Raw genomic sequence first — 13,313 nt, forward strand, 5'->3', positions numbered from 1 at the left:
GAGCTCCTTACACAAAAAGTAGGAAAAACAAGGGGTTTGCGGACAAAAAAGTAGGAAATGTAGGAAGTTATTAACATAAAATTTGCAATGCTTTCCTAAATAGCTGTTAATACTATACCTACACTGGCAACCAAATGATAACCCCCAGATGTCTTGGTTGGCAGTTTCTGTGCTTGAATTAGTCTGCCCACCAGCCTTTATATGAGGCAATATATTGCAGGAGGCACTAAATGGCTCTAGAAACTGCCAGCAACACATCAAGAGTCCATCATCTGCAAATAAAACTACTGAAAAGGCTGTTTATTTTTTCCCTTTTTTTATGTCAAACGAAAAAGTAGAAGTAGGCGGTTTTTATCAAAAAGTAGGAAAAAGTATAAGGCATTTAAAAAATTATTAAAAAGTAGGAAAATGTAGGAAAAAGTAGAACACCGGAAGGCCTGCCTATGGGCTCTGACGTTGACCGATTGGTTTCAGCATAGTAGTGGCATTAGACCTCCTTTTTTCTAACAAGGTATCACATCAGGTTATAAAAATACCATTTCTAACAAAGTTAACTCCCCTTTCATTCAATCAGGGCTGTTATATTTCCATCTTTTAAGATCGTTCAGCATGACATTGATGTCGTTTTAGTGGTAAAGTTTAGTTTTTCATCTCAAATATTTCGGTTTGTGTGGTTCCAATACTCCCTTATTCATAGCTTTGCGTATTGTTGAATCGCTCCTTAGATATTGTATTTTCGTATTTGTAACGTTCAAATGTTAAGTTCTGCTGCTAGAGGGTGCGGACGGTTACATGCATTTCCACTATCGTCCATGAAGAGGCCCGAACAAACTAAGTCTGCAACATTTTCATTTTTGTGGAATAACTCGCTATTTAGCGAGGGCGCGGAGTGAAAACACGATAATTAGCGGGGTCGCGGGGCGAGATTTAGTAACTGGAATGTCGGGGGCGCGGGACAAACACAATAATAAGCGCTGCTTAAACCTCGAGATTTCGCACCGCGCCCCGACATTCCAGTTACTAAATCTCGCCACGCGAACCAGCTAATTTTCGTGTTTTCTCTCTGTGTCCCCACTAAAAAGCGAGTTTTCGCCCCGCTCCCCCGCCATTTTAACATGTTAATCCTTGTGTTTTCGCTCGGCGGGGTCGCAGGGCGAAAACTCGCTACTTAGCGGGGGCGCGGAGCGAAATGATCGTGTTTTCGCCCCGTGAACTGAACCAACATAACAGTTACTAAATCTCGCCCTGCGACCCCGCTAATTAACCTGTTTTCGCTCCGCACCCCGCTAAATAGCTAGTTTTCGCCCCACGCCCCGCCATTTTAACCCATATGCTTTTATATTGTTGTAATTCTATGTATCTACTTGCATGCATATATAAGCAATAAAATATGGTTATAAATCATTCTAATTGTTTATTCTCGTGCTTTCGCTCGGAGGAGTCGCGGGGCGAAAACGTGAAATGGCAGAAATCAGCCACCATAATTTCATGAAATATTTGTGCTAGAGTCATGGAACTTAACGTATATTACTTGGACGAATGATGGAGAACAATCATTGATAATTCGTTGGAATCAAAACCATTTCATAGAAATAACTGTGATAGAGTGAAATAAGCTGTTACTTTTAATTATATGAGCATACTTTTATTTGAGAACACAAAGCGCGTGTATAATGGAAAAATTCTGTTTATACGTTTTTTCTCCTCTTTTGAAAATCTTACAATAAAGAAGAGTTTCTATTTTCAGTCATTTTAGATATTTTCACAGTTTATTACTAATTTACGTTTTTCAAATTTTCCTACCAGCTCACATATACCATATTGATCACCCAACACTTTACACTGTAAGATTTAAAAACTGGTAGTTTTCATGATATAATCATGTTCATCTTATTGGCTCACACTTCTCACATTTTCTTCCAAGAAATTCAAAACTTTCATCCAAGCATCTTCCTGAGCATGTGCATGTGTATCTGGCCATCCACCTGCCATCATATCTTCATCTGAAATATAGGGTTAGTATTCTTTCTCTGCTTGTACTTTTCGTTATGAGTTTCATCGTTCTTTTAACGTCTTATAAAACTAGAGCTAGCACTGATGGTGATTCATACCCACATCCCCTTCCCTAACATGTAAATGGGCTTTCTTGAAACAGGGTTTGCCTTGTAGAATTAATTCAAACTAGAAGATGCGCATGTCTCCCCAGTGCTTAGTCGTAATAGGCAAGAAGTCAATACGAGACAGGAAACACTGATAGTTGGCTGCAATAGGGATCACCTACCTGGCATGTCCTATGGAGTTTCAACATTCTGTGTCAAGTGGCTCTCAAGTTATTGATCGGAAATGGTTTTCCATGTTCAGTCCCCTGTGACATTGACCTTTGATCGAGGGACCCAGAAAATCAATAAGGGTCATCTACTCTTCATATCCAATCATCCTATGAAGTTTCAACATTCTTGATCAAGTGGTTCTCAAGTAATTGATTGGAAAGATTTGTTCAGGCTCCTGTGATCTTGACCTTAGCTCAGGTGACCCCAAAAATGATAAGGGTCATCTACTCTGTAAGCCCTATCATCCTATTCTGGTTCAAATGATTCTCAAGTTATTGATCGGAAACCGTTTTCCATGTTCTGGTCCCTGTGACCTTGACCTTTGACAAAGTGACCCCTAAATCAAAAGGAGTCTTCTACTCTATATGTCAAAACATCCTATCAAGTTTCAACATTCTGGGTCAAGTGGTCTCAAGTTATTGGTCAGATACGGTTTTCCATGTTCAGGCCCCTGTGACCTCGACCTTTGATGGAGTGACCCCAAAAACAATAGGAGTCATCTACTCCATAAGTCCCATCATCCTATGAAGTTTAAATGTTCTAGGTCAAATGGTTCTTAAGTTACGGACCGGAAATGGATTTCCAAGTTATTGATCGGAAACCGTTTTCCATGTTCTGGTCCCTGGGACCTTGGCCTTGACAAAGTGACCCCAAAATCAATAGGAGTAGTCTACTCTGCATGTCCAATCATCCTATTAAGTTTCAACATTCTGGGTCAAGTTGTTCTCAAGTTATAAATCAGAAATTGTTTTCCATGGTCAGGCCCCTGTGACCTTAACCTTTGATGGAGTATCCCCCAAGAACAATAGTGGTCGTTAACTCCATAAGCCCTTCCACCCTATGAAGTTTGAAGGGTCTAGGTCAAATGGTTCTCCAGTTATTGATCGGAAATGAAGTGTGACGACGGACGGACAGGGCAAAAACAATATGTCTCGTGTTTGGGGGTAGGGCGGGGGTGGGGGGAGAGACATAACTAAATATATCAAATTCCTTTTGGTGAACTTCCGTGAAGTAACAGATTTTGTCTTAAAGATATATGATTATTTAGTACAAAGGGGAAACAACTGTAAAATATCTAAAGATACAAGGTTGTGGTTAGTTATTGTGCTACTTCCCTCTCATCGTCAAATACCATTGCATGTCATTGCTCGTAACAAAAATAATGATAAAAAGTACTAAATGGAAGATCCAGTTGGATTTCAGTATCTCGAACTCGCATATCTCCAAATTCCGGCTATCTCGAAGATTTTTTCAGGTCCAGACAGACATACGGGACAACCGGATTCTAATAAATCCCCACCTAAATAGCTCGTTTTGTTGGTATATATCCAATCAGTAACTAAGATTCACTTTAAATGAAAAAGATATCTAACAAACCATGAAACTTTTCTGGTACAAAATTAATTGTTCTCATTCTTTTTCGCCCTGGAGTTACGGCCCTTGTATGTGGTGCGTATGGAGGTTCTATCATATGACCAGCGCCTGGATATCTGTGGACCTTAATGTTTGCTTTAAATTGCGAGGGACAACTTTCATAGTAGAATGTGTGCCATTTTGGATGTACTTGTTTATCATCTTCACCTACTATAACTAGGATCTTTGCACCATGCTGCCAAGCCTAAAAGATAAATGAAGTAAGGTAATTCATCCTCTTTCCAAAATTATTGTTTTAAGTTCACGTCCTGTTTTGCTCAAAACAAGTGGGTTCACGGGACAGAAATATATCACACTAGATATATTACTACGTTTGTACCTTACGGTTCTGTGCCCTTCAACTCATGTCACGTCCACCTATCAGTCACTAAACTGTTTTCATATAAAACAAAAATTATGGTGATAAATGTACATGACAGACAGACTACAAGGACAAACTGATTCAAATACGGACTACCTGTCAACGACTCCTTTGCTATAACTTACAAGTACAGGTGTTGATCTTTTTTATCAGGCAGGAATGAATAATAACTTTGGGTGTAATTGGAGGGAAAGTAAAAGATTGTCATCAATTACTATAGTACTATGGCTATATTCACAGGTTTCTGACTACTACAAGACATACAGATTCAACTGACAGTACCATACATGACAAGTTACTATCATAAAGTACGATTGCCATCATTAAAAGCACATAATTATGAACAACTATTTCATTAACTTATAAAGTGAATCACAAAAGTCCGGGTTTTAACCGGAAAATGTACACATTACAGTGACAAAAAAAAGTAAAAAGTAACTATAATAAAAACTTACTGGTACTGGCCATGGGTTATCACAGTCGTAAACATCCGTGATGACAACTCCTTCTTCCGTGTTGAACACTTTCTCTTTGTCAAGCCTACAACGATAAGGCAAATGAAACGTTTCTTCGTATAAACCGAGGCATGATTATATGTTGTTTTATGAAAAAATCTACAGAATGACGTTAGCTTTTTGTAAAAGCTAGTTAGCGGCCATTTATTCATGAATGACTGAATGACCGTGGCTACGACTTAATTTTTAACAGTATCAAAGATAAGGAAAATAACACATATACACACCATTGAAAACAAAACATATTCATTTAGAAAGAATCCCTTTGAGCTACATGTGATAGTTTAGCTGGTTCTCAGCTTGCACGAAAGCGAGGTAGAAACTTGAAACTTCATGGTACTCGGAAACTTCGGTCTTTTTCGTTGTTTTCAAACAAAAACGGCCCGTCTCGAAAACGTCCTGTCGAGATGGGCCAGAAAAAGGAATGTAAATCTTTTAATTTAGACTTTGAAGAGTAATCCCTTTGTTGAAATTACATATTTGAGCCGTGCCATGAGAAAACCAACATAGTGGGTTTGCGACCAGCATGGATCCAGACCAGCCTGCGCATCCGCGCAGTCTGGTCAGGATCCATGCTGTTCGCTAATAGTTTCTCCAATTACAATAGGCTTTAAAAGCGAACAGCATGGAGCCAGACCAGACTGCGCGGATGCGCAGGCTGGTCTGGATCCATGCTGGTCGCATACCCACTATGCTGGTTTTCTCATGGCACGGCTCATTTTAGCAAAAACCTTTTACCAGTCTGCTGAGTTACACATGATCGTGTTTTCCTCGGGAGTAATAGTAATTCCATTTATATTGACAACAGCCCGTATCTGAAAAACATAATCAATATATAGGCAGTGGAACTAAAAATACAAATTTCAAGTAGGCGCTGCCTATTTTAGATATATGTGTAGTTAACTGCATCAAAGTACACAGTCAGAAAAAATAATGAAATATCATTATCTGAAAGAGAGTTATTTGATCTGAAGAAAATAATCCTGGGTAAAATATTTGGAAAAACCATGCACTTTTTACCTCTAGGTATGAAAAAAGCATGCATAATTACTACAGTCTGAAAAGAAAATATGTAAAGATCATGTCCATTACAGCCTTGGGGAAATTGTGACATTTTTGTTGGTGAAATTTGTCAACGAACAGACGATTTTTTTTTTGAAAAAGTCAAAACCTACAAAATTTCACAAGGTAAAATATGTTGAAAAAGCTTCTGTTGGAAAGAGAACAAACTCTGCTACCTATATATATGCGTCAAAGTATGGGAAAATATCTAGAAATATGAGAAAATCAAAGAAATCAATTTCAGGACTGTTAGATGCATGCCTGTGTTATCCTGCATATCATTTAACATAGACAGCTTACTTTTCCATTGACTTTATAAAACATAAACAGGTTATGGAATGACAAACGGTGTTCACTCAACAATTTCACTCTATAAATAGACTGTTTCCCTTGTATAAAGAGGGCTTAGGGTAAGTCTCTAAAATATACAGTCAAAAATTGTAGTTTCAACGAAGACATTTAAACATATAGATATATAAACTAACATTCCACCAAACGGAAGTATTTTATCATGATTAGGTGAATTCACTCTTAATTAGAAGCATTTATTCAATAAATATAATGTTTGGAGCTTATCAAGTAATTAATTAAACAGTATTAAGACTTCCATTGTATCCAAAACTACCAATTGTAAATTGCATGCATACTTTCCACTGACAAAACCCCACTAAAGTAGAAAACCTCCTTACCTCGAACTGGTCCGAAAGATGAACGGTTTAGAGATCTTCTTCATAAAAATATACTTTTTGTTTGGTTTGATATATTTCTAAACAATATTTCAGTCAATTAACAAACCCAATTGCTACTAGATCTCAGCATGTAGCTGAAAGCTCACCTCAATTTAGATAGAAGCCTAATTTAAATTACTTAAGACATATCGAATGTCACGGAACCCAGGGAGCAAACCCTCAACCTAAAATAGATCGATGATCTTGTGTTCTGTGTCAAAAACTACCCTGACAATTATTGTTACATTTATTAATTCGTCTTGTTGGTTTTAAGTCACAAGGTTACAATTCATATCAAAGGGCGACATTCCAGCTCAGTAGCGGAGGAAGACCCATGTGCATCATTTCAGAAACGAAAGAACCTGTTTGGTGGCTTGCTTATATAAATATCCGAGTAGGGCTCGAACCTACAGAGGCAAGGGACAAGTTATTCTAAGTCAATGACCTTAAATAATCGGCCAATGAGGCCTCTCAAAGGTTTGTTTCGAACTAGTGGTCAAATAAAAAGGATTATAGTCAACCCGAAAAGGTAACTTATACGTCTGTTCTGTATCAAAGTGTATAGAGTGTTCAGAAAGAAAGCAATGAAATAAAGTAAGCTAACCCGAGGGAGGTCAGAGGCTAGAGCCAGTTCTTACCTGAGTGAGATCAGAGGCTAGAGCCAGTGCTTACCTGAGGGAGGCTTGAGCCAGTGCTTACCAGCGGGAGGACAGAGGCTAGAGCCAGTGCTTACCTGAGGGAGGACAGAGGCTAGAGCCAGTGCTTACCTGAGGGAGGACAGAGGCTAGAGTCAGTGCTTACCTGAGGGAGGACAGAGGCTAGAGCTAGTGCTTACCTGAGTGAGATCAGAGGCTAGAACCAGTGCTTACCTCAGGGAGGCTTGAGCCAGTGCTTACCTGCGGGAGGACAGAGGCTAGAGCCAGTGCTTACCTGAGGGAGGACAGAGGCTAGAGCCAGTGCTTACCTGAGGGAGGGAAAACAGAGGCTAGAGCCAGTGCTTACCTGAGGGAGGCAGAGGCTAGAGCCAGTTCTTACCTGGGGAAGGACAGAGGCTAGAGCCAGTGTTACCTGAGGGAGGACAGAGGCTAGAGCCAGCGTTTACCTGCGGGAGGACAGAGGCTAGAGCCAGTGCTTACCTGAGGGAGGACAGAGGCTAGAGTCAGTGCTTACCTGTGGGAGGACAGAGGCTAGAGCCAGTGCTTACCTGAGGGAGGACAGAGGCTAGAGGCAGTGCTTACCTGAGGGAGGACAGAGGCTAGAGCCAGTGCTTACCTGAGGAAGGACAGAGGCTAGAGTCAGTGCTTACCTGTGGGAGGACAGAGGCTAGAACAAGTGCTTACCTGAGGGAGGACAGAGGCTAGAGCCAGTGACATAAATCCACCGAAACACAGTCCAACTGCTCCAAGTCTGTTTTTGTCAATGTAATCTTGTTCAATAAACCATTCATATGCTTCCTGCAATAAGGAATTACACACATCAAACTAAAATTGTCGCCAAAATGTATACCAATACCAAATTTAAATTAGGGTCCAAAATAATTTGTACCTAAAACATCAATTATCTAAACAATCTGCCAAATAAAATATAAATAGTTATTTCTACGGTACAAGTTAAAACAAAATCACATGCGTTTATAAATAAAATATGTCAAATGTTTCACATTACCACCTACATATTAGTCTTTGTTTTACAAATACAATTTCAATAGAGTTTCTTAGTTTCGCAATAAACACAAGCTTGCTTATCATGAAAATCTTGATGGTGTCCTTAACGTTTTAATGATATAGATTCGCCAGCAGAGGCCTGATACGAAGCAAAGGACTTGAGTTTATTCCCTCCTAAAGACCAATAACATGGCCAATATTCACAGTCCAGTGTTGAGATAAACGGAAAGATACTGGCAATAAAGTTACACTATTTGTGAAAAATTACCTTTATATAATTAAAGTCGGCATCGTACAGCATATCTGGAAGACCCTCACCATGTAGATATGATAATGCCAAAGTAGCATAGCCATGTGATGCTAGCAACGCTGCACGTGTTTCAATTAGACTAACTAAACCTCCAAACATGTCAATCAATCCGGGGAACGGACCTTCTCCTTGAAAAACATGAGTTCTCGTGTAAAAATGAACAATGAATAAGATTTTCTTTTCAGAATTTTGACATGTACTATACACCAAATTTTCAGCTTTGAACAAAATATACAACTCAACATGAATTCAGAATTTATTTTTTAAAAAGAAATAAATTATGGAACAATAAAAATGTAATTTGTGATGTCGACAAGTATATTTACAACGATAAGAAGCACAATATATACTGTATAATCATACAGTAAAATTCTATTTCAGCTGAGTTTGCTTAACATTTTTCCAAGGTAGTGCCTGCAGAAGCATTAATTAAAAATGCAGAAGACACTGACAATTAGAGATAATGTAGAAACAAAATGAAATAAACATACATTATACCTTCTGGAATAAATATTGCTCCTTTAAATCTCCCTGTAAGTTGTATTCTTCGTACCCCTGGCTTTTGGTATAATCTTTGAACTCTAGTCTCTGTTAAAGGCTCTTGGGTTAAAGTAACTTTATTTTGGTTATCAGGGTAAACTTTTATATTAAAGTTCATCGGTGTACAAACATTTTTCTTGACTAATCTTGCAGATTTCTTTGGTGAAGATAAACATGTAAGACTCCAAAATAATCCCATTGGTTCAATACCTGCAAAGTCAGTTCATTCTTTTACAACAGCAATAAATGTATATAATTTATGTATAATTATGCAAAATAACAATAATGGTGATTGTGTTGGTGATAATGATAACAATGTTGGCTGATGTTGATTTTGGCGTTTACTGCGCATCAACACAGTACAGGTTACATGGTGCCAAACAGGACTTGATTTCACATCTTACCTACATCGAAATAAAAGGAATCAAACCTTTGATACCTGCTTGAACCACAGAGATACTGCAACACCAAGTCTTCAAATGCTATTAGTCGCCTCTTAATTCATGCAATGATAAGACAGTGGTTCCAGTTCTTTTCATGCATAGTTGCCTCAAAACCACATGGGCCTGATGATGTTGGTGATAACGATAATGTTGTTGATGATAATGATGATAATTTTGATACAATAATAATGATTATGATGATGATGATTACAACAGTTAAAGAGGATAACATATTTAGTTATGGACTTCGATCAAAACTTTTGGTATGTATATACGGCACAAAGAATATCAGAAACGTGGACTATCTCTAATATTACAGTTCGTATTGTTGAACATACCTTCATTTTGGTCGTCATGCTTATATATTATCAACATGTCCAGAAAAAAGACAAAGAAGACGATTCATATTCTATATGATTTTTTCTGCTACATGTAGATTCATTTCTAACGAAAACAGCAGCTGTTATTAAAAGCAAAACCATCGGTTTTTACAAACTATTTAATGTATACATCCTCATACAGGTGCTTGCTGAACATTAGCTTTGAATACTGTTGGTGGAACAAACATTTATGAATTTCAAAAATATATTGTTACATTCCTTATATATACATTCTTACCTTTAAAACTACCATCTATTGATTCATTAGAAAAGTTATTTATTTCTCCATTGCCATCAGCTTGATAAACACACCGGGATTCGAACTGCATTCCGTTTTCCTCTACATCTGCAACAACTGTTACAATCTGTTTGGCATCCAAGCCACGGACGTCGATATTAACCTTTTCGTCGACCATACCTACAGAAGGTGTGACTGTAATACATGGTCCATGACTTTGGTTTGCCAAGGACGTGCATACTCTTGTGAGGACAGTCATGTGATTACGCAGAACGTTAAGACGTCGTAGAGACTTCTGTATTGTGTAACTTACTCTAGCAGTCATTTCTTTATCTGCAAAATATAAAGCAAACAATAAATCAAATACACATTAATGTCTTTAAAGACCTGCCACAGGATAACGGTATTGTGTTTCCATGATGGTAATTATACATGATGTTCATCGGAAAACCCAGATGCTTCTTTGGCTTTTTTTAAGTTACAAAATAAAGTGACTTTAGACTTAAGTGTTTACCCAGCAAAAAAAGACATTTTTTTGTTGTTATGACGTCTTCATGAAATGTCTTTATGACGTCTTTTCACGTCTTTTAGAGACGTCTTATCAGTTTAAACAAAAGAATTACAAAAGAATTACTGTGGTATCATTTAGCCCGCGACGGTCCCAACTGCTCTCGTGTGGTAATGTAATGGGTGTGCTAGTATATATCGTCGCATACAATGCCCGAAAGCTAGCCGACTCGAAAAAAGTGATACCGCAGCACTTTAATCTACAATAATTGTCTTATTCTATTTATTACATGTAGTAATCATCATTATCTGTTTTAACTTTTACATGTCGTAGGTTAATTGAACAACTGACTGTATCGCTGACTTTTAAATAACCATATGCAGAGGTGCCAAGCCACCAGGAGAGGGTCACATTCAGACCATCTTCATGACAAGCCGTTTGATAAGATCTCGTATTAGTTTGCAATTAATCATTTTTGTGCAGAAAAGTAAGGAAAATCCTGGAAAATGCATATCCACAAAACACAAGCTGCTGAATACGCGTAAAGCAAACTGGTAGCATAGTCCGGAGTATTTGCATCGTCCATACCGGATAGTCTTACATTTTCGATAGTTTGTGAAAAATATGATGTTACAACGTATGATAATGATGCATATATGAGACGTGCCATGAGAAAACCAACATAGTGGGTATGCGACCAGCATGGATCCAGACCAGCCTGCGCATCCGCGCAGTCTGGTCAGGCTCCATGCTGTTCGCTTTTAAAGCCTATTGGAATTGGAGAAACTGTTAGCGAACAGCATGGAGCCTGACCAGACTGCGCGGATGCGCAGGCTGGTCTGGATCCATGCTGGTCGCATACCCACTATGTTGGTTTTCCCATGGCACGGCTCATATATAGGTTACATCTGATAAAACTGTAACATATATGTGTGACCGGCTTTATGCAAAAATAACGACTTGGTTTGAAATCAAGGACGTAAATTAGATGCTTATGTAAATTAAATGTTTACGACAGTAGTATATAGCACATAGAGCTACCTACATATGTAGGCCTAACTATATATTTAATAAGCTGTTTACCATCACTTGTGAATAATTACACGGTTAGAACGCGATATCATAGATTCTATAAGTATATTGAAAAACAACCAATGATCATTATAATAACATCGTTTTCCTTTCCATTTTATTTGGCCCGATTTCCTTTCATATCTTCTGACGTACCCGAAAGTGTAGACTACGCCCCTGTAAAGGTAGTCCAACTAGAAATCTAATAGACCTATGACGTTCAGGACAACGTTATAATTTTGGGATGGGACCATGGGGTTGGCAACTATAAAATAACAGAAAAATAAAAAAAAGCCACCCATATATAGGCCAAATGTGTATGTTATATAAATGTGATTAGACAGTATGCATAATTTTGTGGCAGTTTAAAAAATACAAATTCACATGGTATCTAGTAGATTCTAACTGTCCATGTCGATTAACATAGGTCTGAACATTACACTGTTGCTATGTTGCGTAAATTTACAATAGATCTATAAGGTTACTTCGAATCAGAACCAGAACATCATCATCTGATAAACTCATATTCAAAACCAACTTACGTTTCAAAATGTAAACATTGTAACTTCCTGTTATGATATTGTAAACACTGTTCGGATACTTAAAACAATCGGATAAAATACTGTGAGCTAAATGTGAGATTTTCGATGTATAGTGTTATCAGCTAGGCATAACCGCAAAAAAGCTATAAAATGTAATTAAATTGATTTAAAGAAACTGACAAAATACATCTTATCAACATACTAAAATTCCACAAACAGTAAGCTACTTTTTGTTAGATTAAATCAATGTGTATACATATGTATATTAAAGCTTCTATCTCAACAACTAAACTAAAATAGGGATTTGACAGAAGATAGGTCATTGTTTAAATTCCATTTTATAATAAATGTAGGCCTATCAAATTCAGTTTTTCAAACACAGGCCTACAGATACTTTTTTAAAAATCCTATGATAGCTAGGCCTGTTTAATTTCCTTCTAAAATTTAATAAATAATAAACACGTTCATTACTTTTGTTTGATATATTTATGGGACATAAGGCAGTTCTGATGTTTTGAACATAATTATATAAGATGAACGTACTGAATCAGCATACAGGGGCGTACCTGGACATACGCCTTCGCCTGGGCGTACCTGGGCATACGCCTTCGCCTGGGCGTACCTGGGCATATGCCTTCGCCTGGGCGTACAATTCAAATTCGGCACCGTAAAAATGAAAAGGCTTAAAATGCTAAAAATGCAATAAAATTTAAAGCCCAAGGAGGTTAGGTGACTATTTAAAGTTCTTAATCTGAATGAGATTATCAAATTCGTTTTTGAAATATTAGACTAATTTACATTTAAAAAAAATAATATTTTGATGATCGCGAATATAGAAAACATAAAAGGTAAGTGTAGATTTCCTGGAAGCATACAGCACAGCAAACACAGCAAGAGATACAGATCACCAAATGTACACAAACTGACAGCGGGAACAAAACGAACGGATAAAGGAACACATTAGGCACCGCCCAGGAAGGGCCAGTGGCAACACCTTCGAACGATATATCTATTTATATATTTCTTTTTTCCAAATCATATACTGCTTACAAAGAAGAATTATGATCTTACTGACAACTAATATTTTTTTCTGTATATCATATTTGCAGTGATCATCAATTTTCATCAGTGGAATCAATATTATTGTAACAATACAATACAATATTTCTTTATTATACGTCAGGTTA

The 13,313-nt window shown here is 37.6% G+C and overlaps 1 protein-coding gene across 3 annotated transcripts; it reads right to left on the reverse strand.

The window, feature by feature from the left end:
• Positions 1-1,612: 1,612 nt before the first annotated feature.
• LOC123550910 (bile acid-CoA:amino acid N-acyltransferase-like) lies at positions 1,613-12,272 on the reverse strand. Of its 3 annotated transcripts, none has more exons than XM_045339402.2 (9): positions 12,127-12,272; positions 10,006-10,338; positions 8,903-9,154; positions 8,363-8,532; positions 7,771-7,884; positions 5,379-5,455; positions 4,581-4,665; positions 3,708-3,948; positions 1,613-2,003 (listed from the first exon to the last, which is right to left on the reverse strand). In XM_045339402.2, the coding sequence occupies exons 2-9, from the start codon at positions 10,328-10,330 to the stop codon at positions 1,891-1,893; spliced, it is 1,377 nt and encodes a 458-aa protein (XP_045195337.2). In that variant the 5' UTR covers positions 10,331-10,338; positions 12,127-12,272; the 3' UTR covers positions 1,613-1,890. The 3 variants fall into 3 exon arrangements, with proteins under 3 accessions (XP_045195337.2, XP_045195340.2, XP_053396257.1); XM_045339405.2 differs by lacking the exon at positions 12,127-12,272 and adding an exon at positions 12,070-12,111; XM_053540282.1 differs by lacking the exons at positions 3,708-3,948; positions 12,127-12,272 and adding an exon at positions 12,070-12,111.
• Between the last annotated feature and the right edge of the window lie 1,041 nt (positions 12,273-13,313).

The sequence above is a fragment of the Mercenaria mercenaria genome, chromosome 4 (genome assembly GCF_021730395.1).
Source record: "Mercenaria mercenaria strain notata chromosome 4, MADL_Memer_1, whole genome shotgun sequence".
NCBI lineage: Eukaryota > Metazoa > Mollusca > Bivalvia > Venerida > Veneridae > Mercenaria > Mercenaria mercenaria.

Coding starts and splice junctions, on each gene's coding strand:
- LOC123550910 (XM_045339405.2), bottom strand. CDS start 12,109: ATGAGTTTATCAGATGATGATGTTCTGGTTCTGATTCGAA. Junction 10,339..12,069: donor TGTTCTGGTTCTGATTCGAA/GTAACCTTATAG, acceptor TATATTTTGCAG/ATAAAGAAATGACTGCTAGA. Junction 9,155..10,005: donor AATAGATGGTAGTTTTAAAG/GTAAGAATGTAT, acceptor CTGACTTTGCAG/GTATTGAACCAATGGGATTA.